The sequence below is a fragment of the Spermophilus citellus genome (assembly GCF_964194105.1).
Source record: "Spermophilus citellus genome assembly, chromosome: 7".
Taxonomy (NCBI): domain Eukaryota; kingdom Metazoa; phylum Chordata; class Mammalia; order Rodentia; family Sciuridae; genus Spermophilus; species Spermophilus citellus.
The window spans coordinates 45,338,455-45,366,271 of NC_138188.1; the positions used below are offsets into that span (position 1 = coordinate 45,338,455).

General features: G+C 38.0%; 1 protein-coding gene and 1 long non-coding RNA gene across 2 annotated transcripts in view; one reads left to right on the forward strand and one right to left on the reverse strand.

The window, feature by feature from the left end:
- Nucleotides 1-333: 333 nt before the first annotated feature.
- CPA3 (carboxypeptidase A3) lies at nt 334-27,608 on the forward strand. Its single transcript, XM_081301127.1, has 11 exons — nt 334-466; nt 765-840; nt 3,562-3,686; nt 12,109-12,211; nt 12,711-12,812; nt 13,824-13,925; nt 15,977-16,087; nt 16,980-17,070; nt 18,125-18,327; nt 19,740-19,824; nt 26,181-27,608. Exons 1-11 carry the CDS (start codon nt 399-401, stop codon nt 26,366-26,368), a joined length of 1,254 nt encoding a protein of 417 aa, XP_081157253.1. The 5' UTR covers nt 334-398; the 3' UTR covers nt 26,369-27,608.
- Nucleotides 19,143-27,817, reverse strand: part of LOC308652948 — a 70,988-nt gene continuing 62,313 nt past the window's right edge. The window contains exon 5 of the long non-coding RNA XR_014022945.1: nt 19,143-19,488. This is a non-coding gene — a long non-coding RNA (uncharacterized lncRNA). The remainder of the gene's footprint in view (nt 19,489-27,817) is intronic.

Below are 27,817 nucleotides of genomic sequence, written 5' to 3' on the forward strand. Positions count from 1 at the left end.
AAAAAAATTTAAACTAAAAATAACATGAACCCCTCATGTAAGCATGGTGGTAGGGTACTTTAGAACAAAAAGAATTGGGTGTCAATCAAAAAGAACAGATTAGCTCTGTTACCTTGGGCAAATATTGGATAAAGTAATTTGCCTTCCACTCTTTATCTGTAAAATGGTGTTCCCTACTGTAGAAAGTAGGTAAGGAGCACAGACATTTAAAATTTGTGTTTTTCCCTCTCTCCCTAATTACACACACACACACACACACACACACACACACACACACACACACCATAGAGATGAAGACAGCTGGTCCCATAGAACTCTGAGAGGAAGTCAGCTGCTGCTCAAGATAAAGGCTGGGGCATAAGAGTGGCAGAGGGTCTCAAGTCAAGCAAAGAGGAACCATGAGGCTCCTCCTGCCTGTGGCTCTGCTGGCCACCACCATTGCGATTGCTCCCGTCCACTTCGACAGGTAAAGCCCAGCACGCTGCATTCCAGTCTATACCTAGCTAGCATTCAGGGTTCTGGTCTTGCCTCCCACGAAGCCACGTCTGCATTGCCACCTGATCGCTGTCTCTCAAACCTAACAGTGGCGATTCTTCATTTGAAACTCTTCACTGAGAAGCAGCCTCGTATAGGAAGACTTGCTCTTCAGCGCTGAATGTTCCAAACCCAGCTCTGCACTAGTGCTGTGGCCTTTGGCAGTTACTAAGAGATTCCAAGGGAATGTTGCTCCAGGGCTCACATTTTCATCTTTTGCTTTCTTGAAGGGAGAAGGTGGTCCGTGTGAAGCCCCAGGATAAAAACCAAGTGAGCATCATGAAGAATTTGGCCAAAGACAATGAGGTAAGAAAGAGAGACATTGACAACCTTTTCTTTCTGTTTTTTAAAATCCTTCTTTCCTATTTCATTTTTAATGCCCTCGGTGCTACCAAAGATTCCAACCAAATGGCAGGTGCTATCTGGATAATTCAGGGATGTTTTTGTTTTCATGGAATACCACTTGTCTTGTCCCCAAAAAGCTTTGCAAACAACACCTTTTCCCAGGTAAAATTGTAAAATAAGGAGCAGTTCAGGGCCTCTTTCCCTCCCTGCCAGTGCCTGGTGCTCCCTACTTTCCCTAATCCCAGTCTGATCTCCATTAAACTATAAATTGATAATGTTAGAGTACTGGCTGAAATCAAGATGTGACCCTTTCCAAGAGCAGGTGCACTTTAAAAAGAGACTGAAAATTAGATCAGGCCTTCAAAATCTAACAGTTGAACATCACCATTTTAGCAGTTCCTTGCTGCCCTGTATCCAAGGCACTCTGGGCCAGCCATCTTCCATCCATCATCTCTAATTCATCAGCAGATTTGCAATGCCAGGGCCCTAATTTGACCCATTTAAAACAGAATAACTAAAGTTCAAGGATGGTAAACAAAATAGTCAAGAAAACCTCAGATTTAAACCCAGAACTAAATCTAGGGTTGACTCTAGCCACAAAAACTGTCATCTCCACATCAAATCAATCAAAAATTCCACCTATTCTAGTGGCCAAATGTTCCCCACATACATGCTTTCCTTTCCATTCCACTACCCCGTCCATGTCCATCCTAACTCTTAGTGGGACAATTTTAATTGTCCCTTAGCTAGCATTCAGAGTTCTGGTCTTGACTCCTACAAAGCCAAGTTTGCATTGCACCCTAACAATGGCATTTCTTCATTTGAAACTCTTCATTGAGAGGCTGCCTTGTATGGGAAAAACATGTTCTTCAGAGCCAGATTCTTTGGTTCAAATTCCAGCTCTGTTCTAGTTCTGTGGCCTTAGGCAGCTACTCAGCCTTGCAGCTCAATTTCCTTACCTGAGAAGGCTAATCATCCTATCTGTTCTGTAAGGTTTTTATCAAGATTAAGTAAGTTTTAGATAGCACTGAGAAGCAGGCCTGGCCATGATAATCACCACAGAAGCATTTTTCTCTATTTTTTCTCTTGATATAGGTGTAGTATTTCTCTTGGTGTAGTATTCAAAGTTGTAGATGGACACAATACCTTTATTTTATTTGTTTTTATTTTTATGTGGTGCCTGGGACCGAACCCAGTGCCCCATGCATGCTAGACAAGCGCTCTACCACTGAGACACAATCCGGGTCCCTCAAAGTTCTTTATGATCTATCAAACTGCTGCCCTCTTTAGTCTCTTGCTTGTCCACGCTCTTTCTAGTCCTTCAAGAAATATAGATATCAAAACTTTACCCAGCTGGTATACTTTTTCTCTTTTCCTGGCTGAGTCTTACTGATTCTTTGAGGGGATGACTCAGCTGAAACCTCCTACAAGAAGTCCTCTCTGTACATCAATTCTCATGACCCAGTCTGGATTGTTCCTTCTGCTCCTGGGATACCTGTTTCCTCCTCTGGCAATGGTTAATATGTTGGAAACATGCAAAATGGATCTGTCTCCCACTGAACCTCTTGCTTCTTCAATAATGGCATCCAGCTCTGTGCCTGGGGTTTAAAAATAATTATAAAGTTCACTGAGCTCTAGACTCTTTACTCCATATTGCTTTGCCAGAAGAGATTTGATGGCCCTCCTAATTGCCTTTAAATCAACTATATCTCTCATATGTCTAACTCATGCTGTCACCTTTTGATCAAAATAAGCAGGCATGTTGATTGGTTCACAACAGCCTCGTATGGTCCCGTAATGGACTGACCTAGAGCTATAGTGGAATTCAATTGAGAGACAGCCACACAGCTGTAGTCATGCCACCATCTTGGTGAGACAGATGGAGATGGAGCATTTTCTTCTCATCTCCCAGGCTAGGAACTTGTACTTCCTTTGGATTCACCATGGAGTATGATTTTTGAAGAGCCACAAGAATTGAAATTTTCTCAGAGTTATTTTAACCTATCCTTTTGGGTCCATTCACCAAATCCAATATTCTCACATACGAAAAGATAGAAAGAAGGAAATCAGCACTTATAAATTCCTGTATGTCCCAGACTTTGTATCATTTCACGATACTCACAACACTCCCCAGGGAGCTCTGTTGGCCCCATTTTTCAGGAGAGAGGACTGAAATGTAGGATTTCTGTAACATTCCCAAGAAAGTATAGCTAAAGAATGACAGAACTGGGAGATTCTGCCTCCTTGTTGGATGTAAAGCTTCCAGAAATTTCAGGGTTTATAGGCACATCTGGCTTTGATACCTAACTAGGGGAAGAAAAATAGAGATTTTTCATGTAAGTATCCAATTACAGCCATATGCTATGGCCAAATCAATTATGCAACTATCCTATTCAACTCCAAAATGATAGAAGCAAAGAGATTAACCAAAAGAGCTTCCTATTCTTTTTGCATGGGTAGATACAATATCCTGAAACAGTAATGTGTACATACAATTTCTTTCCCACCCCTTAACATTCAACAGTTCTTAAACATGTTTGCAAAAACCTCATTAGCTTATTAAAAGAAGAATCCATACCTTAGTCACTCTGAACCCCAAATTTCTTTTATGGTCATCTCTTAATGAATACATGCCGGGTGAGCAAATAAGCAATGTGACTAACAGAAGACTCATCTCTGCAGCTTGACTTCTGGTATCCAGATGCCATCGACCATGTAACTGTTAACATGACAGTGGATTTCCGAGTTAGTGGGAAAGAATTTCAATCCATCCAGTCTGCCTTGGATCAAAACAGAATGCACTATGAGTAAGTCCTTTGCAAATATTCAAATGTGTTAGATACTCAAAGCTTCAAAAGAGTTGAAATTTTAAGGAAAGTATTACAATGGAACTAGTTTTAAATTGGACCTCCCCAAAAAACAAGCTCATGAAATAAAGTTCACAGTTACTTCCAAACAGACTACGGAAGCAGCTTGTGGAGATGATACAACTTTGGCAGCTCACCTCCCAACTTGAATTTGCTGTCATCTGCAAGAATGACAATTACCTACATCTGCCATTTCTAAAACCAGCACCTTATAAGCACAGGGCCCAGGAAATCAGGCCTAGGCCATTTAGACACATTATACCACAATGTGTCCTCAGCCCAGTGTTCACAAACTGCACATCAACCATGTGCTTGGATTCAAATTCTCCTGATACATATAAGGAAACTAAGAGAAAACAAAAAGTGTTCATCTAGAAATTCAAATCAGAGACATGGTCATGTAAAATAATATAATAAATAAATAACTCTTTATAAGAGAAATTATTCCTCAAAGAAAACCAAAGCAAAGCAGGAGAATAAAGCTTATATCAAAGACAAGAGGCTCTCAAATAGCCAAAGATTCAGAAATGAGTCATTCTGGCCCCACAGAGAAATAAGAGGAAATTAGAATTTATCGAGCAATAACCATGGGCCATGCACAGTCTGGACCCTGGGGCCATGAACAAACAAGAAAGGAACCAGGCAGTGAACGTCACAAATCAATGCATAATTTAACAAAGTGTGTTTTTAGGCTTTCAAACATTCAGCGGTTTGACGAACTGAGAGGTCCCATTTTAACTTCGTCGGGCCTTATCAGCCCAGGATCCTCCCTTACTGAGATTCACTGCCCAAAACTGCTAAGCACGAGCTCTTTCTTTTCCAACTTGCTATTTCATGTCTTCACCTAATTTAGTGCTTTAGTTCAAAAGACCTTCTTCTTCCGGCTGAGTTAAAGAAACCCTATTGATGACAGGGAGGTCACATGGCTGAGAGGGATCTACAGCTGCCCATCATGATTTGGTTATATTTATGACAATGCACAACATCACAAACAAATATAGATGCTATTAAAACTAAGGGAAGACATACATAAAAAAAGACCAAAAGCGTTCTTTTTCACAGTTTTAAAATAGCAGGCGATTATCCGTAATGGTTATTGATCACTGTTTCTGTTTTCACTATTCCTTCAAGAGGAGTGTGATAGAAATGTAGAAGCTAATGATTGAAACCAGCATTTAATCATTTTTAATTAACATATCAAAGTGTGCTTTCTATGTTTTTTAAGTGACACCATTAAAATTGGAAATAGACACTTTAGAACTAGACCTCCAAGATTCCAGAAATTCCTAGTGCATTCTAGACTTTACCTGCTTAACAAGGTTGAGAGGAAGTCTTGATTCCACCCTGGGTAACCCTGGGCTGCTGTCTCTCCATCACTACATGGTAGGCCTCTCTCTGTGTGCCTCCGTCACTACCCTCCTCACTTTACCTCCTTAACACCTGATGTGAATTCCCAGGGTCAATCCATCTTTACACAGTACCCAGCCCAGCTCAAATAAAGTAGTGCTCTAGTCAAGTTTTATATAAATTGGCTCAAACAGCGGGGTAAAAACTGAGAAATTCTTACATCATGTACCACCAGAAGGATAAGTTATACTCCATTTATGTATGATGTGTCACAATGCATTCTACTGTCACATCTAAGGAATGTGAACAAATTTTAGAAAGATACTTCTTTTAAAAAGATACTTTATCATCAGATAAAAAAATAAGATCTTCTGTTCTTCTTAGCATTTTTTTTTTGGTTAATTTTTTAGTTGTGGACACAATCTTTGTTTTATTTTATTTTTATGTGGTGCTAAGGTTTGAACTCAGTGCCTCACATGTGCTAGGCAATTGCTGCTCCACCACTGAGCTACATTCCTCCCACAGCATTCTTATAAAAGAGACAAAAGCCAGTTGCTCCACTTAGGTGTGAATGCTGAAGTAAATACAGAAAGACAGCTAGGTGGGTGGACATTGCTCTCCAGCTTATCAACCCCACCCGCTTCCCCCGCCCATCCTCTCTACCTCTCCCGGCCTAACCCTCAGACCCTTTGGAATCTAATCTGCATCCTCGAAAAGAGTGTGTTTTTCTCTTTGTTTTATGCCAAGATTTTTTTTTTTTTTTTTGCTGTCTACATCGAGAAGCAAAGGGTTAATCTACCTATAAAAATTAGTTTTATCTAATTAAGACATGATTTCTAGAAATTGGCCCAAATTAGCCACAGTTGTGGGAAAGCCACATAATTAGATAGTTATCTTCCTCAAAAATATAAATATGTAAAGTGATCTGTGCAGACAAGAACTATTTAAAATCTTGTCTCAAAGTACTAATTATATAGATAATTTTATTTGCATATTAATTATATGTGTTACTTGGTGTCAGTCAGTAACAGAAGAGGGTTCTAAGAACAGAAACATCTGGTTGGACTCAGGCACTGGGCTGAATAAAACCATATTAAGAGGCTGGTTTGACACAATGATTTACTTAGACACCCTTCATTAGACAGTGCATATAAACCACTATTTAGTTTAAAGCATCTGTGTGTAATATTTTTTTAATTTTCAGAAAATTAAATTACTAAGCCAGATCTGATTTTAAAGTAGCATGCTTACTTCCTTTTTATTTACACTTTTACAAAGTCATAAAAGGCCAAGTCCAAAAGCTAAATAATATGCATATACTCACAGACCCAAACAGACTGGCGAACAAATGTTGGACAGAAAGCATATCCATTGGACTGCGCCTCAGGGCAGGCACCATGTTTAGATGAAGCAGTTAAAAATCCTAGTGTTTCTACTAATTTTTTACATCTAGGTAGTTTATCTTTAATATATGGTCTTTTCTGTGGTCAAAAGTCAAAATTAAAAAAGTTGTTAATAAAAGATTATTTAGAAAAAAACACTATTAATATAAAAATAAAACTCAAATGGTAAGACCACAGAAGATTATATGGGAAATGTAAATGACATATAGCCCAAACTGAAACAGTGCTAATTACCTAATAATGCTCAGCCAGACCCAAGTTCATATAAGTATATACATGGTCCTATCAAATAAGTGAATCATCCTAATGATTTATCTACTATGTCTTTCCATTCATTTTTTTTCTGTTCCACTTTTACATAATATTTGCCCAAGAGCAGAGCATGTATGTAAGGCCTCCTTCAAACGCTGAAGAGGTATTGGTGGAAGTGAAACCCTCAAAATGTAATAGGTAGAAAATGGATTCTGAAGCGGGGCTGTCTGTGCCATTCAAACCAGAGGTATTTAACACTACAATTTATCTACTTCTCCCCACCTCATTTACCTCGTTCATAAAATGGAGATCATGAAACCTATTTCAGAGGGCTTTCACAAAGATTGACAGGGACCATAAAATCCCTCTATAATGCAGGTAGAGATAAGATCACTTATGCAGGGGTTTATATGAGTGTGTGCAACACACACATGCACCGCATACACACCACCCACAACATGCACACATGGAGACAGGGGATAACTAGAGGCTCACACCAGATGTTGGCTTCCCTCCTGGTGAATAAATCAGTGCCTTAAAATTTATTATCCAACACATGGTATGCCTCAGATGTTTGGGAAATCCGTATCTGTAAGCGTGGAATTTGATGCCTGGTAACCCAATGAGGGAGCTACCAAATCAGATTTTGAGGAAACCTAAACCCATACTTTTTGAGCAGCTCCTGTCTTGTGGGCATCAGGGGAGTCCAGACCAGCTGTACAAGACACCCTAACATTGGCTCTGCCTCACGAAGCACCTTCTCCACTGTGCACGTGCACACACACACACACACACACACACACACCCCAGGGCCCATGGCAGTTGCCCACCCTGCCCCACAGTCCTCCAGTCCTGCTTTGATACTCTCTAAAAGCAACTTTAAAATGGTCAAAGGATTCATCTTGCTTCTTCTCCAAACCTCTTACCTGCCCCGTGACCTTGGAGGACAGACCTCCACAGGGTTGGTTGACTGGGCACACCCTGCACAGGCCTCTGAAGACGGAGGAGAACCCAGATCTGCTGCACAGAGGTTCCAGGTAGGGCAGTGACGTCAGAAGTCAGGTTCAAAGCCAGACTCCTGTATTTCCACAGCTGTGACAATTCTGGAAACAGACTTTACCTCCAGAAAGATGGGAGTGACAATGGAATTCAATGACCATTGTTGACACCGTTGACGTGAAAAAATGTAAATGCAGAGCTGAGCAGAGTTCCCAGTACATAAAATAGAATCAGTAAACATCAGTCACTAGGATTATGAAATCCTCAGTGATAAGTATTCATCCTGTCACCTACATTTAAGAATTTTTTTAAACAAAATAAGCCAATGTTGGAATACTAAAATAATATCTGGGAGAAGGGAATTTGGTTTCATCTGCTTAAGCCTGGCTGCCGGATAGTGGAAGGGCTCATGAAAATAACATCTGGCCCTAGTTCCTCATTTCCAGCCTTAGGCTTAATTTCCAGTCCCTATCAGCAACAATCTGGCGCCATTCCGAAGTCCTCATGCAGCTGCATTTGTGGGAAGGTCGTATGTTAGCTCACATGATTTTCTGTTTTGCTGCTGTTCTCACAAGAGCTAAATTGATATGTGTAAGTCTAAAAATATTCTTAGATACAAGCTTTCTTGTGACTAATTAATACTGCCTTGTGTTATGAATCAGCCTCTGGGATCACAACATTTCTCTCTCACCTGATTCCTCCACTTCAATTATGCAAGTGGAGCACAAGCTATGTACTTTCTTCATAGCTTAAAGCAACTAATTATATCTGTAGTGACCACCCAAAATAGAATGTCAAACCTCCTCCAGCTTCAGGTGAGCTTTAGTGCAACATGCCCCACCTGGGTCCAGGATTGTGGTCAACACATGTACTGTCTCAGAAATCCCAGGTTCATAAGTCAAAAGCAAAGCACACAGAGAGTTAGAGATAATGTGCATAATAATGTGCTTGTCAGTGCTGTTAATGGGAATCAATATTCATGAGCAGTACTTGGTCCCATGTGCTAAATAAACTCTAATTAGGAGTAGACCGCATTTGTGTTCCGCATCAGAACCCAGATCCGTCAGTCAATCTGCAAGAAGAAACTAGGCAGAGAGCAACTCTGCAGTGTCACAGGCTATTACAAGGAACTGAAGAAATCAAAGAGTCAGACAACCACATACCAGCAACTCTGGGTTAAAGATGTGCTCATTCTGGAAAGTGGTTGTCAATTTTTTGACTCGGCCCCACTATTCTGAGGCTCCCTAGAAACCTGGGGCAGGCCAAGCCCTTCTCAGATTTCTCTTCTTTCTGTCCTCATCACAGTCCTGGGTGGTCTTTTGTGGTGTACTCATATAAAAGTAAGAAACTGAAGGTCAGAGAAATTCTTAAAGATCCCATTAAGTATCAAGTAGCAGAACTGTGGCTGGAACTCAAGAACGCTGACCACAGTTCTCCGCTTCCTCAACTAGATAAATGACTAGATGACTAAATTACCGGAGCAAATGCTAAAAAATTAAATGTAGCTTCCTGCATCCAGGACTCGATGCTAACAAAAGAACAGGACACATGCATTTCATTACCAAAAGCAGGGAAATAGCTGTATTTATGTGGAATCAGCGAGAAGTGAGAGAATCCAAATAAGGAAATTGTTGGACACATACAACCTCAAAAATTCTTTTTTAACCTGGGTGCAGTGGCACACATCTGTAATCCCAGTAGCTTGGGAGTCTGAGACAGAAGGATGGTGAATTCAAAGCCAGCCTCAGCAACTTAACAAGTCACTTAGCAACTCAGCAAGACGTTATCTCTAAATAAAATATTGAAAAAGGGCTAGGGATGTGGCTCAGTGGTTAAGTGACCCTGAGTTCAATCCCTAGTACCAAAAAACAAAAAAAAAAAAAAAAAGAAAGAAAAGAAATCCTTTTTAAAATTTTTTTCTTTAAAATATTTCCATCATAATACATAGTTTTCTATACTGTAAGATAGATATTTTGAATAGTTTACCTTGTCTGGTAAAGAATTATAATTGTAAATGTGAATTTTCATGCTGTTGTAAGAAAGTGACAGCCTTAAGAGATACCGAAACTGCCAAAGTGTGTGGGGTCATTTGGACAGAAGCAAGAGACCACTTACTCTTGTATTCACTAAATCCTTTTGTTATAGGTGGTTTTACTCTCCTTTTCTTCTGTGGTCTATCACCTACTGATATCAGCGTGCTTGCTCTCAGCAAATCATTTTCCCAGATCCAGTAATTCACTGGAGACTCAATAAAGCTTCTTAGAACTATGTTAAAAGAAGAAGACCAAGGCTCTTGGGAGGGTGTTTGTAAACCTCCTGTCATTGCAACATAATATTCAAAATCTCAAGGAATATAGTCATAGTCATCAATGCAACCTTACCTCAGTGGACAATAATAGATCATATAAATAAATATTGCCATATTAATCTCGAGTGGCATTCAATAGCATACTACACGGTAAAAGAAGTTTTCCTCCTGAAACAGTGAAAAAGGCATGCCCTTTCTCATTACCGTTCTTTTCATTGTTTAAAGGGTTTAGCCAATGAAATAAAGCAAGGGGGAAGAAGGAATAGTAATTGGAAAAAATAGAAATTTTAATTATTTTCAGAAAAAATAACTGCACAGAAAACCCTGAAGATACAACTAAATTTTTTTTAAGTAAAAAGACATTTTTAAGCCAATAAAGTAGCTAACAGGTATTAGCAAAGCAATTTATGTTTTTAAGTATGGATAATAACCAACTCAAAAATGCATTCAGGAATAATACACTCATAAGACTAATTTAAAAATATATGAATAAGCAATCAAAATATACAATATTTTACTCAGGAAACAAAAATATATATATATTAGGGTCTGATATTAATAATAAAATTCTTCTCAAATTTATTCACAATTTGATAATAAATTCTATCAAAAGTTTATTTTTCTGATGATTCTAGTATTTTCCAAAATGATTCTAACAAAACATTTATTAAAGGCAAAACTATTGAAAAGAACAAGGAACCCCTTTATCCAATATTAAATCATACTATATTTACATATGGCTCGTTATTACATAAGAGCTGGAGAACAGAATCGTGGATCTAAATAGAATATCCCAAAATGGATACACATAAAAATATGCATGTATTATGATGAAGGTGATATTTTTGAAATATAAATCTTGAAGTCAAGTATTTCGGGTCCAAATTCCCAACTAACTCCAACACATCCAAATTGCGAGTATGTAACTTTCTAAGCAATAATTTCCCTATCTATAAGATGTGATAATGCTGACAAGATTAAATAAAATCATGTATATAAAGCAGCAACTGACTCCTATTAAACAGATGCATGTCTGAGTCCCAGAGGAAATGTAAGGTAGACAGTCGGTATTTGTCTGGAGTTGATGGGAGAGGTCAGACCTGGAGATTCAAGCACAGCTGAACATCAGGAAACCCTTAGAGGGGAGGGCTTCCATGAGAGGAGGCTATAAGACTCAACAAGAGATGAAAACCAGAAGGTGGAGGTGTGAGCCTCTGACCTCCAATATTAGCCTCCTAGGGATTTTGCCTGCCTCTTTTTTCAGCCCCTCCAAACTGACGTAGCCATTTAAAAGCTTCAGCAGTATAGGAAAGTTGTTTAAACACTTTGTGCCTTCATCAGAGAGATGAAGATCATGATCTCATGTGAAGAAGTGTACATAAGGAGGTTAGATCAATACTTGGCACCTGGCAAGTGCTGTGAACCTGGTTACTAACATCATCATCGTCATTGACCTTCAAGTTTCCCCAGCTCTCCTAGTGTGAATTAATAAGAGGTGGTCTGGGGATGTGTGCATAAAACATCCATTGCTACCTGCTCTGTGTGTATGTGAATGTGTGGGTGCTTTAGAGACGGACGGACAGGGAATATAGTAACAGGATAATCTGAGCCACATTGTGTAATTCTAAATATTTTAGTAGCCATTTAAGAAGTAAAAAGCAATACATATAATTAATTTTAGCAATATATCTTATTTAACCAAATACACCCAAAATATTACCATGTCAATATATTATCAATAGAACACTTATGAGTGAGATATTTTCCATAGTTTTTATACTAATTCTTCAAAATCCAGTATATACTTGACATGTGCCCCATTTTAAGTGCTAAATAGCCACCTGTGACTAGGGATTATCATTGGATAGACAGCTCTAGATAAAGAGGGAGATCAGAAGTCAGACACTTGTCAATAGGAGGTGGCTAGAAAAGAAAAAGGGCAAGCTTGATTAAAGATAGAGGAGAAGGAAGAGAAATTTTCTGCAAATAAAAGATAACTATGTTTATCTTTCTCATGATAAAATGTGTATTTTATCATCCCCCTATCTAACAGAATCCTGATTGATAATCTACAAGAAGAAATCGAGAAACAGTTTGATGTTAAAGAAGCTGTCCCAGGCAGGCACAGTTATGCCAAATACAATAACTGGGACAAGGTACAGTGCAAAATGCCTATTATTTTTTTTTTGGTGGTGGTTGGCAGAGGGTATCCAGGAATCGAACCCAGGGGAACTTGACCACTGAGTCACATCCCCAGCCCGATTTGTTTTGTTTTGTTTTGTTATTTAGAGACAGGGTCTCACTGGGTTGCTTAGTGCCTCACTTTTGCTGAGACTGGCTTTGAACTCTCAATCCTCAAGTCTCAGCGACCCAAGCCACTGGGAGCCCCTGGGATTACAGGCATGTGCCACCACACTCAGCCCCATTATTTTTAAAAAGGTGACCTTTAGGTCTGAGATCGTGGCTCAGTGGTAGAGTGCTTGCCTCACATGTGTGAGGCACTGGCTTTGATTCTCAGCACTGCATATAAATAAAAGAGTAAAATAAAGGTCCATTAACAACGTAAAAATTTAGTTTTAAAAAAGTGATCTTTATCATTCATTTTCATATAGTTTTCCTTTACTCTAATTCCTCAATACTGATTTTGCTCCTAAGATTGTAGCCTGGACTGAAAAAATGGTGGATAAACATCCTGAAATGGTCTCTCGTATTAAAATTGGATCCACTTTTGAAGATAATCCGCTGTACGTTCTCAAGGTAAAAATAATTCAAAAACCACCAATTCTTATTGTTATTGAAAAACTTGAATTTAAATGTTACTTTGTGACATATCTGGGCCAACTGTGAGAAGGCAAAATCTGACCTTCTGAAGAATATCTAAACTCTAGACATCAAATCAAGAATAGACGTTCACAAGTGGTTTTTGATCAAGCCAGGAAAGTACCTGAATAAATTGTCAGAGGCTGCAGAGTGGACAAACCCAGACAACACCTCAATCCACAGCTTCCTTATGGGAGTGTGTGATGCTCCTGGTATTTCCACTCCTCTCCACCCACTAAAACTCAATGAAACTGATCAGTGAATGTCTTAAAGAGAAATTTACGTATCAGACACCGACAGAACCCCAGAATAGGAGGCATTCCAACTCATGTTGGTGAGGCATTTCCCTCTGTAACAGGGCTGATAATTGTCACTTGGTACTACTGGACTTCTGCACACTCAAAGGTACCAGTCCCAGAAGCATCCCCTCCATAACTAGGAAGTCCATCCTTACCCTGACCGCCGTTCAGTGTCTCCAACCACCCAAAACATATTTAAAATGACAGACCATCAAGTATGAGGCGCTGTTCTTCCTCCTCATTCCAAACACAACACAAAATCTTCTCCACTCCTGGTGAAACACTCCCAGTTTATAAAAAAACAGAAAAACAAAAGGAAACAGAAGTAACTTTATAATCTACATCTCAAACATAGAATGTTAGCAATGGAATAAGAAAAAATAATAGATTAAGTTTTTCTTAAATAAAAAACTAAAAGCAACTCTGACACTAGGAAACTTTTTAAAAAATATAAGGTAACAGCTTGTGAATTACACACAGACATTTAAGGATATGTGCCACAGTCTTCCCTGAGAACTATGCGCAAAACACAGCTCCCATCCACCAACAGGGGAAAGAATTGCCCTGAGGATATGAGTGAGGTTCTGGATGTCAGGGGATCAGTATGTGAATTCAGGCAAAATAGCATCTTAAGTTCATTTTTCAATAGATTGGGAAAAAAGATGAAAGAAGAAAGGCTATCTTCATGGACTGTGGCATTCATGCACAAGAATGGATCTCTCCAGCATTCTGCCAGTGGTTTGTCTATCAGGTGAGTGCCTGGGGCACACTCACAGTTCCCCTTTGAGGGTCTAGTTGCTGCATTTTACTGAGTGGTGACAGAGGACAGCAGTTCCAGTCACCTGGAGGAGACTACACTTGGTGCTTCCAGGCTGAACACTCTAGATTTTATTCATCATCACAGTTTTTATAAACCTGACCCCTTGCTTCAAACTTCTTGAACCCCACCTGAAAGTTCAGGAAACTAAAAGAAACACCTTTATTTTGGTAAAATACAAGGTAACAGCTTGTATTTTGGGCTATAATATGAAAGTTTTTTCTGTAGTTATTTCCCCTATATAAGTATGGGAAATCTAAAACCACTCTTTTATTATACCCTTCAGATTTTTTTTCTCCAGTAAGCTCAAAATATAGTTCTTTGGTTTCAGTTTAGCTATCTCACTGGCCATGCATGAACTTGATATTTTCATACTTATATTCTCTTTCCAAGTGAAAAAAAAAGAGCTCATTTTTAAAAGATATATCCAGTTTTATATGTTTTTTTATTCCGCTTACTCAACTGCTGATATATTCTGACTCTTGCCATCTTTAAACTTTCTCTTTCAAACAACTTCTGCACAGAACACACTGACAGAGATTGTCTGGCCATGAACATATTTACTAGGAAGGAATCTGCCATAGAACTGAGCTCTCCCTGTAACTGTCCCTGCTAAGGACCTAGAATGCCCCCTTGCTCAATCCACAAGGGAACACGCATCATAGCCTTGTACATAACTCCCAAGAGAGGCACCTGGGAGAGTTTTTCCAACAATACTGAGAGAGATCTGTTGTAGACCCAGAAAACCCAGATAATTAGAGAAATTTCAGTCAGATATGAGAAAAGTGTTGATTGGTCAATCTCTAAATTCTTGGAATTTTTATTAATAATTTTTTTTGACTGGGGGTGTAGCTCAGGGGTACAGCATGTGCCTAGCATGCACAAGGCCCTGGATTCAATCCCCAGCCCTAAAGAAAAAATATTTGTAACTGTTTTATTATATATCTTCTCCAATACGTCCATACTCCTGTGCCTACAGACCCAATCTAGGTTTACGTAAAGGATAAGTTGTACCACTAAAGTAAGTTGTACTACAAATTTCCCATTTGGCCTTCTGTAAAATGTACCTTAAATACTATATTTGGAAACAACCCAGATGCCCTTCAATAGATGAATGGATTAAAAAATGTGGCATTTATACACCGTGGAGTATTACGCAGCACTAAAAAAAATGACAAAATCATGGATTTTGCAGGGAAATGGATGGCACTAGAGCAGATTATGCTAAGTGAAGCTAGCCAATCCCTAAAAAACAAATGCCAAATGTCTTCTTTGATATAATAAGAGCAACTAAGAACAGAGCAGGGAGGAAGAGCAGGAGGAAAAGATTAACATTAAACAGAGACATGAGGTGGGAGGGAAAGGGAGAGAAAAGGGAAATTGCATGGAAATGGAAGGAGACCCTCATTGTTATACAAAATTACATATAAGAGATTGTGAGGGGAATGGGAAAAAAAAAACAAGGAGAGAAATGAATTACAGTAGATGGGGTAGAGAGAGAAGATGGGAGGGGAGGGGAGGGGGGATAGTAGAGGATAGGAAAGGTAGTAGAATACAACAGTTACTAATATGGCATTATGTAAAAATGTGGATGTGTAACCAATGTGATTCTGCAATCTGTATTTGGGGTAAAAATGGAGTTCATAACCCACTTGAATCTAATGTATGAAATATGATATGTCAAGAGCTTTGTAATGTTTTGAACAACCAATAAAAAAAATTTAAAAATACTATATTTGGAATGCTTCAAGTCTGAATACCTGAGCCTTTGGATAATTTTTATTTCAATTAATCTCACTAGTCTAAATTGGGCTGTTTTCTGTAATCTGTGCAGTTTCTGGGGAAAAAAATGTGTTTGAAATCATTTGACCTTGGGCAAATGACTCAAGGAAAGATAGCTAATACTAGAACCACAACTTTCCTCCTGGTAGCTAAATTTCACACCAGTAGCCTAATTTTAATTTTTTTTCCTACTATTCCTACAGGCAGCAAAAAGTTATGGAAAAAACAAAATTATGACCAAAATCTTGGACCGAATGAATTTTTATGTTCTTCCTGTGTTCAACGTGGATGGATATATTTGGTCATGGACACAGGTAGTACTCTTTATGTCTACACATAAATGATATACTGTTCACTAGTTTTTCATGTATATAACTTGATGGCTATGCAATAAGTTTAAGGTTTGGGTAGCTAGTAATTCCAATTCAGAAAAATTTATATTTCCAATTTCAGATTAAGTCAACTATGACTTAATCCTGGTTGCATAGATATTCTTGAAGTATGAAATTTTTGTTGCTAAAGCTAATAGCATGAAAAAAATGTAATAAAGCAGTTATTATAAAGGAAGTACATGATTATATGCTATGCCAAAAGCAGATTCTATCTAGAATAAAAGCTATGGAAAGATTTTAATGAACACATTGATTCCAAAGCTAAAGGCCCTCTGGGATGGAATTGAGATAAAATAATAATTTTTAAATAAATAATAAAAAGGAGATACAAGTACCTGTATATCCATCTTTTAACAGGATATTTTATTGACCTGCCATTGCTAAAAATGATTAATACTGAACTTTCAAACATACAATCACATCAAGTTCTTTTCTGAAAATTATGGTCTAATGGTCACAATTTGACTTATCTTTTATCCAAATCTACAAATAGTAAAAGATGGAATAAAATTATCATTTAGATTATAGGCAATTCCAAAGCAACATTGATTATTTTCCAATATTGATAACTAATCTACAGTTTATAAATTAACTGAATTATTTCATCAAGGCCTAAGGAATGTTAGTATTAAAAATCATGTTTTTTAAAATATTAGAAAATTTTTAAGAAATAACATTCTTCTAGTCATAAAGGGACTCACATTAACTAGATAATTTCAAATAAAGCTGTAGACACCTACAGAGAGAATATGAGATGATCAAGTTGAAAAGTCCGAAGTGATCTCGGTAACACTTCCACCATTCAATCCCACAGGACCGCATGTGGAAAAAAAATCGTTCCAAGAACCACAACTCCAAGTGCGTGGGCACTGACCTCAACAGGAATTTTAATGTGTCTTGGCATTGTGAGTAGTCTTGAGGAAAATCACTTGAGCATTTAGATGCTGAACTGAACTGAGCCATGTACTTATTTCAGTAATAGGAATTCCTGTGCATTCATTTTCTTATCTACTAACTGCAACATAATGGTCACTGTCACTGCTGTAGAGCGATCAGGAAAGTCTTTCTGTGGGAGGAAGTAGGGAGAAGACTGTTCACCAAGCCGCCTCTTACTGAGTAGCTAGCTTGCTTCAAAACCAGGCACTATCCAGAGGTATAAGACTCCAGAGGATCCCTCCACTTCCCCTCCCCTTCCTGCTCTGGTAAAAGTTGAGAAATACCAGTCATTTAAACCAACAATCAAGTCATTCTTCAAATACTTAGTGGAAAGAAACATCTGGGACAAAAAAAATTTTAAAATTCTGACACTAGGAACATTTTTTAAAAATGCAAGGTAACAGCTTGTGAATTACACATAGACATTTGATGGAAATGAGGTGATAAGCAGAGGCAGCTGCGTCCAATACAGCATGCAGGGGCACAGCTGGGACTTATCACTAGGACTTTCAGGAGAAGTTAAGATTGCTCCAATTTATGTGTTTCTTCTTTGCCTGATTTGCTTAAAAACGTCACCTTAGCTTTTAACTCTGTTCTGCCATAATGAGTAGAATAATCACAGCAGTGACCACTGATTGAGAACTTCCTACTGAAATACGGCTGGGGACAGTCAGGCTGAGAGAAGGCAGGTTACAGCAGGCTCCTAGGAGATAGAGCTGGAGTTGAGCTGGAACCAGGGTCTCTCTGGCTCTAGGAACTGGGACACTCCTGATGCATTTTCCCATAGCCCAGGGACAGGAAGAGGAAGTAAACGTGGCTGATATTGCAGTGGACCAAGTCTGTTACGACAGGACAAAGTTAGCGTGCCATGACACAGGAGGGACCATGGGACAGGAGATCTTGAGGCAGCCCTGTAAACAGGGGAGACCAAAGAGCTTAAAACATTTTGGGAGCCCACATCAGACAGGCAGGCTGTCCTGATGGAGACTAGATGGTGATCTTGTCCACCCGTGTCCCCTGCAGCTTCTCCTAACACCGATGACCCATGTCAGGACACCTATCGGGGCCCTGCTCCAGAGTCGGAGAAAGAGACAAAAGCTGTTGCTGACTTCATTCGAAGCCATCTGAAATCAATCAAGGCCTACATCTCCTTCCATTCCTACTCCCAGATGCTACTGTTTCCCTATGGCTACACGTTAAAGCTGCCTCCCAACCACGAGGACCTGGTAGGTAGAGAACAATCTGTGGTTTATCGGGGGCACCACCACTGACTTTCAGTCTGTTCTTCATTAACTTGGGTTATGCTGAAGGAATTTCACAATTCAACACCTAGGACACAAACTAATGTAGTTTGCTGGGGATTTGAAATGATGATCTTTAATTTCTCATCTGATAAAAGTATATAGATAATAACATCTTTCAATGTGATTCTAAGGAAAAAAAAAAGAAAAGAAAAATAAATGTTTGGCTTCTAGAGCAGAATTCTACCACTATCTAGCTCAGTATTTACCGTGGGCCATACTATAAAACCACACAGCCACAGCCCAATAGCTCTGTTCCCCAGGTACCATATTTAAGAAGATCTGTTGTATTTCTATCCTACCAATCAAATTAGAAATGATATTAACTCTCTATCTAAAGAAAGAACATCCTGAATGTTGTGAAGCTTTGTCACTAGGAATAATCTTTCCTAAAGTGTGATCTCTTGAACCTGTTATTTGTCTTTCCATGAAAGCTGATTTGATCATGTCTGCCTGTGAGTTTCAATGAATCACAGGAACTGACAAGATAAATGGTTGGGTAGGTAGATAAATACCTTGAATTGCTACAGAAGAAAGAAAGAAAGTTGATAAGGATCAATGCCCTGATTCCCTCTGTGGTTAGCAAATATAACACATTCAGTAAAAGATGTGGTTCAAATGCTGCCTCAAACAGTTCATTTAGAAATAAAAAAGAGGTTTCAATTTTCCTTTTGACCTCAGCCAACTGTATTCAGAACACTAGCATTATATTTAAGAAAATTAGGTTAGGAATAAAATATATATATATGCACAACAGTGACCATTTATTTTAAGCAAAAGTTCTTACACAGAAAACTAATTAATCATTGATCTATTTTTTAGTTATATGTAGACTTACAGAAATCTTCATTTAAAGTACAAATATGTGAGTGACTATATTCCATTAAAGTTCATTGCAACAATCATTCTTATAACACAAAACACTAATGTTTATTAAAGATCATGATATGCCACTCTGGAGGTGAAACCTTAATTTAATAGAACTACTTTAAAGAGGAATCAACAATCCTTCCTCCTTGGGCAAAATTAAGTCAGATGAGTGGAGAAAGTCCCGCAGCCATGTGTGTGAGAGAACAAGACGGCATTCTATAAAAGAAAGGGAAGGCAGAGATGGAAGAAAGACAAAAACACAAAATGAGATACAGTGTCACTGTCTCTAATTGATTTCACATTTAGAAGTCCTGGTTATGACAACTTACCCGAATGAGAATAAGTCATTTAATCGTTTATTTTGATCTTCAAATGCCAAACAACCTATAAAATTGATTTTTTAATCCCTAGAAAATTAGTGGTATTTACATAGTTCTCTATTATTCCTTTCTAACTTTTCTCTCCAGGCCAAAGTTGCTAGGATTGGCACTGATGTTCTATCAACTCGATATGAAACCCAGTACATTTATGGCCCAATAGCATCGACAGCTTGTAAGTTTTTCTTATAACTTTGACTTTTTCCTAACTTTTTTTTTATAAATATGAAAGAAAATTATCAAACTTATAAATTGGGAGTAGGAATCTGGAATTACTCATTTGAACTCCAATTTTCACAGGAGATTCTGAATTATGTGTGAATCTAAGAGCTAGATTATGCCTGTTTGGGGGGAAAGATTTTCCTGACACAGACAATATGAACTTGTTTGAACTTTTACAAGGTTATGAGGTTGACAGAAATGATTAAATGAATATAAATTCACAGCTTAATTTAATCCATCCACCTTCCTGTTCTTTTTTAACTATTTAATTTTAACCAGACTCTTTCTTCCGTGGCATTATCTCCATGAAAGCACAATCTCTCCTCTAATTCCTGGTGGGAAAATGGATGCACATTCAGTTTCAGCCATGTTTAACACGGAAAGCCAGTTACTTGTCCCTCCAACCTGCCCTTCTCATCAGGGTCAACTGGTACTTCTGTGGTGGAATAGGAAAGTCTACCATGGGATCTAATTCTATTGCTCTTGTTTTATATTCTCAGCACCACCTCTTACTCTTCACTATTTTTATAATTTCGTTGTTTTGTGTGTTCTTGAATTGTTAACTTAGAATTCTTGGTCTAGATTATTTTTGTCACGTATTCCATGCACAAGGAACTAGCAAACTTTTTCTGCAAAGGGCTAGTTAGTAGTCTTGGCTTTGCTGCAATTACTCAACTGGAGCATTTAGCTCAGAAGCAGCCACAGATGATAAGTTAACAAATGTGCATGACTATGTTCCCATAAAACCTCATTACCAAAGCAGGAGAATGACCATAATTTTCCAACCCTCATACTATACACTCAGTGCTATCTGTACCAGTTTATTGATATTTTCTTACAGATTAGCCCTGTGCTTAGCCTTTGGATTTCATGATCTCAATTAGTCTTCATGAATCCCTATGAAGTGAGCAGTACTATGTACCATTTATAGAAATTGGCAAATCCAGTACTCAATTCCAGGCTTTAGCAAAACCAAACCATCTTGACCCACGGTGCATATTACTCTGTCATTTGGTTTTTGTAATTGAAATAACAGAGCTTTTTATTTCCAAGCAACAAAATCAACAACAATTCATTTGATTTTCACCCAAGACCATTAATTCTGACCCTGGGAAGTAAGATAATTTCTTCTTTATAGAAACCTCTCACTGACCTTAGTTTGGGAAGACTTTAGTAAAAATTTCTTTTTCCACCAAACCAAGTTCAAGATTTAGCTCTTACTATTTCCAAACTTTACAGAAAATTCCTCCATAAGACTATTTACAAATCCCAAAGTTTTTAACCAAACTTAATTCCTCAGAAGTAAGGATAATGCTTCCAATGTCTCCTCATACCCCTAACACACAGCCCAGAGCAGGGCATGGAACACTGCAGAATTTACTCCCATAACTCACACAATGGGAGGGGTACCTGACTTATTCACAACCATTTCCTTTACCCAAGCTAGGAGTATAAACATGGCAACTAATGATCTGTGTTCTCAATAATTGCTGTGGAATTTTAAACTACAAGAGTCATCACATATCATTTGTACAGTTTAATTGTTAGAAGTTCCTTTGCTAGAATTGGAAAAATGACAAAAAAAAAAAAACAGACAAGTCCTGTACCTAGAGAGCATTCATCAGCAATCACCTATCAAATAGTCATTGCTAAAGGGCTGAAGCAAAAGTGACACACATGAACCCCTCATCCAAAAAGATCCTACTACCTCAAAGCCTATGCTGGGTATCATTGCACATGCAGATGAATGACAAAAAAAATTAAAACACAGGTGATATATACCAAGCTACATGAGTAGACAGAAAGTGAGTGAGATAAAGAACAAGAGAGACTGGCACATCAGTTTAAGTGGCTGCCTACAAAGTAGAAACTGAGAAAGAGGAGGGCTAGGTACGGCTCCCAGGGATCAGGTAAGAGCCACTCCTCTGAGCAGGGAAGACATGCAGATGTTGCTGGGGGCAAGGAACAAGGGCTTCCAAATAGTAGCCAAGTTTGCAAAAGGCAATGAGAGCATCAGAGGATTATCTGTGTGCATGCATGCACACGTGAAAGAGCTCTGGAGCCGGACATGGCATGGTGTCACCATTCCATCACAATCTCTCAGTGAACAAGAATTCTCAGGAGGCCTACCTAAAGCCTGGCATCTTTGAGCTTTGGGGTACAGGGGAGAGTGAAGACATAGTACCTGCTCTCAACGAAGAACCCTCCTGCCTGGAAGGAGCAGGCAGAAAAGGGAACAATGGCTCTGTGCCATCCTGTGCCCCTTTCAAAATGGGAGGATGGGGTCAAGAGGGAGTGCTATCCTATTCACCTGTGTGCAAGTGTCTTTTTTTAATTTATTATATTATACTAAAACAGTTTTTTCAGAAATTCAGATTTGGAAAGAATTGCCTCTTTCCTATAAGGCTGAAGCAGCTCAATAGATGTCCAAAATTTCTAGGAGTAACTGCTTTAATAAAGCATCTAATTGAATGTTAGTCAAACATTCATGAGAAAGCAGAGCAGTTGACTTGGTAAGAATAGGAAATGAAAGCACCTCGTGATTGAAGTTTAGTCATCCCAGTGTCCTGGTTGTCACTTAACAAGTCCCAGGATTTGGGAAACAACCAGCTCTTGCCAGTATTTTCCTCTCTGATTTGATGAGGGCAGAAGAAAAGGACTCTGTAGACATGTTTCAAGCCCACATCATGGAGAGATCTCTGGCCCTCAGAAGAAAAGAAATATTTGAACCTAAGAAGCAAATATATCACAGAAGTTAAAATGGCAAATGTTAGAACCCAGGGGGCAACTGAAGAAATGATGTAGTCCATGGTCCTTGAGCCTGACTTCCCATTAGAATCATCAGGGAGCTTTTAAATTGCTTGGGGGACCCAGAGAATCTGATTCCACCCATCTGGGGTGAAGCCCAGGCATTTGCATTTTTTTAAGCTACACAAAACAATTCTAAGATGAAAGTAGGGTCAGGAAACACTGATCTAGGCTCAACCCTCCTTTAGAGTCTAAGAAACTGAATTATAGTAAGATTCCATCACTTCAGGGCAGAAGAAGAACAAAAATGAGCATTTCAGACAAGAGTGAAAATGTTATACCAACTATTCAGCCCCAAAACATCCATATTTAGATGGACCCGTGTGTAAATAATGACATTAAAAGATTGTGAAATGTCTGCATTGATATTAACATCATATCCAATCCTCCACCATCTTAAAGATAACTACATACAGTCCTTAGTGAGCACAAATAGTTATTTGAATTTATAGGAACCAGCTAGCTTGCATCACTGGTAACATCTACCTGGGAGTCACATCATGAATTACAAAGCTGATTCCAAAGTGCCCTTCTTGCTGCTTTCTCCACGCACCAAATGCTAAATGTGCTCCTCCTTCTCAGCCAGCGCTCCTTTCCATATTCTATGCCATGCTACATTTTGAAAACAAGAAAGTTGAAACTCATAGACTAGGACATCCAATCTCTACTTCCTAAGAGACATTCAAACTGAGATGACATTGTGGGGCACCAGAAGGGCAGAAAAAATATTTTAATTTACACTCATATATCTCTGGCTTCAGCTTTCACTTAAAATAGAATTTTCACTTAATTTTGCTATGTCAATGCAGGTCATTATATGTAATGCATTTCAATAATACTTTGCAAAATTTTACAATTTTCTAGAAAATTCCATATCAAGTAAGTAGTAGACACAGCCCATATTAAGTCACAAGCATCATTCTATATGGATTCCTCTGCACTGGAATCAGATTCCTAGCTTGGTACAGATTCCTTTTTATTCGTTTTGACTGCATTACAGTAAGTCCCTTGCTTCTAGTGTGTCCTTTGAAAGGAATAGGAAGTGATTTATTTCCAAAAGTTGAGATGTTAAGAATGTGTTGTTAATGTGTTAAGAATAAATTATCTTCTAGAACTAATAGAAGACTTTATTGGATGGACTATAGATTGGCACAAGGGAAGTAGTAAAACACAGTGATTAACAGCATGAACTCTGAAGACACACAGCCTGGTTTGAATCCTGATTAAAGCATCTATCAACTACGTCTTTCAGAAAGTTCCTTAATCCCTATGTGCCTAAATTCCTCTTCTACAAAGTGGTACTTACATAATAAGTTAGGATAGGAATTAATTAAAATGATTTAACCATGCAGAAATCACTTAGAAGGGTGCCTGATATTTAGAGAAGTGATAGTTATTATATTTTATAAATATATGCTATAACTTAATGAGTACACATGGAGCTAAATAAAAGACTATCATGTTCAGCAAATTACATTCTAGAATAATATATTCTTATGAGCAAAAGGCTTTCAATATTGCCTTTATTATATGCTTTAATATAGTTCTTGTTTTGTAAATTTGTCTAGAAGATGCACAAAGTGGCATCGTAAAAGAAATGTATTATACTCTATAACATCACACAATTATGAAAAATCACAAATTATATATATTCTCAGTCACCACTGTTAATCTTAATGAGAAATTTCACATAAAGCAAAGCTCTGGAAATGGAATAGCCATATCCTCTCACCCTTTGAAATCACAGCAGTTCAATCAACTGCAAATGGAGAGTTGACACAGCTAAAATCTGGCCAAGTTCATTGCACACTCTGAATTGCTACACCAGACACAATACCTCTTGACCTTACCTTCTTTCCTACTGAACTCTTCTTGTGCTTTCTTCCTAATGGATTTAAACCCAACTAGCTAAAAATGCAGCCTTCCAGAATCCTGGACATGTTTCTCAGCTCACTGCTGCATGATTCCCAGGGGCAGTGACTTCCTGGGCCCTTTTCCTGCCATTCCTCAGCTCCCTTAAAGCTTTGCACTTGCCTGGTTCTCTTTTGCTTTCTCCTCTTTCTTCGCTGTCTCTGGTGACCACCTCTAAAATAGATGTTCTGACAAACAGGGCACAATGCACAGGTTTTTCCCAAGATTCTCCCTCCGGGTCCCTCCTCTTCCTTCTGACCCTTTCTCACCAGGAATCCCTCTCCATCCCTTCAGGCCATCATCCCCCATTGGACACCTGAAGGCACCAGGTGACCCACCGCCATTGACAAGCATGTTGTGAAATGTCATCTCCTCACCAAGCACCCTGTTTCTTCTTATAAATCTCTATAAGCCATTGTTCCTTTCCAGGTTTACTTGCATATAGACTGGGAACTTGACATCTCTCCCCTAATCTGTAACTTCCTGAAGAATTTTGTGGGATAAAAGAGTCACAGAATTGGATCAAGTACTTTATACCACCCACCCTCTCTAGGGCCAAGTACCATGAGTTGGACACATTAAACGCTCAATAAATATTTATTGGCTGACTTGAGAGCCAACTCTCTCTGCCCACCAAATATTCCTCTTTCTTTCCTCTTCACAGTTTTGAAATCCTACCTTCCAAACCCACACTGTTAATATCAGCTAAGCTTGTTACCTGTCCTAGAACATAATTTTACATACAAAAATACATTTTACTACATAAAGTTAAATATACCTAAATGCATTTACAATATGTGTATGTACTTATATTTATTATGTAACCTCTATGCGTGTGATATATATATATATATATATAAAATATATATATATATATATATATATATAATATATATATAAATATATATATATATATAAAATATATATATAAATATATATATATATAAAATATATATATAAAATATATATATATATATATATATAAAACATCTAGATGTACATGTTTTCAAAATTCTACCAAATAATAACATCTTTCATAAAACTAAACCTAACATGGGAAAATGAATTATACTGTAAGCCTGACATGGGAAGTTTGAAATAAGGAATTAAATACCTACTTAAAAAAAAAACAAATTTAAGCCTTCCTGGCCTTTTGACTATAAAATGGTTCACCCTAATAACATGGATATGGAGAGATTAAGCTCTTACAGAGCTTGTGTGTGAAGTTTCCTTGGTGGCTTTCAACCACCAGTGACTCACAGTGGATTTCCTCAGCTGCTTGTATTTGCTCAGAACACCGCTGACAGCAGCCAAGTGTACCCAGAAAATAAAGTCAATTTAGTACTGACCCAAACAAAATGTGACTTTCTAAAAGCAGCACATATCTAAACTGTGTAGTGAATTACAAACTCAAGATTATGTTTTACCATGCACTCTGTACTATTCAGACCATGATTCTCATTCTTTACTGCAGTTAACTGTACACATAATTATTTTTTATTGCTAATTTTACACCAGTGATTTCCATTTCAAGAAAAAAAAGTGTTAGTGTTTGACTCTAATTAAATATTTACTGCTTATGTTTTGCAGACCCCACATCAGGTTCTTCTTTAGACTGGGCTTACAATCTGGGCATCAAACACACATTTGCCTTTGAGCTCCGTGATAAAGGCAGATTTGGTTTTCTCCTTCCAGAATCTCGGATAAAGTCAACCTGTAAAGAGACTATGCTGGCTGTCAAGTTTATTGCCAAGTACATCCTCAGGCATACTTCCTAAACAACTGCTCTCAGTTTAGAAAACACCAATTAATCTCTGTGTGTGTGTGTGTGTGCGCGCACACATACACACACATGTGCCTTTGTCAGAAAGTCACTCTTAGCTATGCCTAGATGCAGATTCACATCACCTGAGTCCATCTTTATTCACCCAAATCCTGCATTATTTCTTTTTGCTTTTATTGGCTCCCAGTAGCACCTTAATAAAATAGCTTTAACTGAAACTATCTAATCATCTTTCTTTGCTTTAAGGGAAGCATGAACCAGAAAAGAATATGATTTTGAGTATTTTTTAAAAGTAATATACAGTGAAACACAGAAAAGAAATGAAAACCTTCCCCAGAATCTGATTGTTACAGTGTGGCTTCATCATTTCATGAGCTAATAAGATTAAAATGAAATGCATTCTAATGCTTTAAAAATGCTGTTTTTGATAGACTGTTCTCTGCATTTTTCCAATAGTGTTAATAGTCAAGATTAATGTTTCTTATTCAGCCTGTTAATAAGAAAGAATATCTTCATTTTTCAAAAACATAATCTGCCCACATATTTTTTTCTGATAGAAGTAAACATTGTTTATAGAGATGAATCTCAGTGCTTTATACAACCAACCCAGTTCTCATCGCTATAACATATATTAAACTCAAAACAGTTTAATTTAACCTGCTGTAATCAGAGGAACAGAGGAAACCACCCGTCAAAACATCTCTCAGCAGTGACAGACACAACTATGACCTTGCTCTCCTGATGGAAAGAGAGGAGACCAGGAGATGCATTAGGAGATAAATAGTCTGGTCAACCACTGGCAATCATGGTAACTTGGTACCAGTGTTCAGTCTGTTAGCCTGTTGTTTAAGATGCTCTTCCAAAATATTTTCCCCCCAAGTATTGATCCCTTAATATTCTCAACATTGACCCCTTGTCAAAGGACAACAGTGGTGGTATCTACATTCTGGAAATTCAGAACACAAATGGCCCCCACAGGCTGAATTTAAAGGACAGGAAGAGAGTATCTTGACTTCCCATAAACTTATTTTTCCAAACACTCTGACAATAGATTGTGAGGATCCTGAAAGGTCCTGAGAAATATACTCAACAGATAACCTGGAACATTCCTCATGAATCCTTTAGGTACTGCCAGAAGCATGGACATCATTAAATCTCCAAGATGATGGCATTTCTGATAGTGAGGAGGTAGGCAAAATGTTCTCATGCAAAATTTCCTCATGCAAATTTTTCTCATGCAAAATTATCTAGAAAAAAAATAAATATTAAAAAAAAAATTTCATTACAGGTCGAGGAGGGAACAGTGACAAGAAAGTGAAAGACAAAATTTTGTCTGAGAATATGTTGTCTCACAAAAAAAATATAATACCTATACCTAAATATTTAGCATTCCAAACTGGTTTCAGAACATAGGAGTGTCAATTTATTCCCTTAAATATGCCAT

Excerpts from the sequence above, each read along its gene's own strand:
- CPA3 (XM_081301127.1), top strand. The coding sequence starts at position 399 with ATGAGGCTCCTCCTGCCTGTGGCTCTGCTGGCCACCACCATTGCGATT. Across the intron at positions 467-764 it reads GCTCCCGTCCACTTCGACAG|GGAGAAGGTGGTCCGTGTGA; the intron begins GTAAAGCCCAGC and ends GCTTTCTTGAAG. Across the intron at positions 19,825-26,180 it reads CCCAATAGCATCGACAGCTT|ACCCCACATCAGGTTCTTCT; the intron begins GTAAGTTTTTCT and ends TATGTTTTGCAG.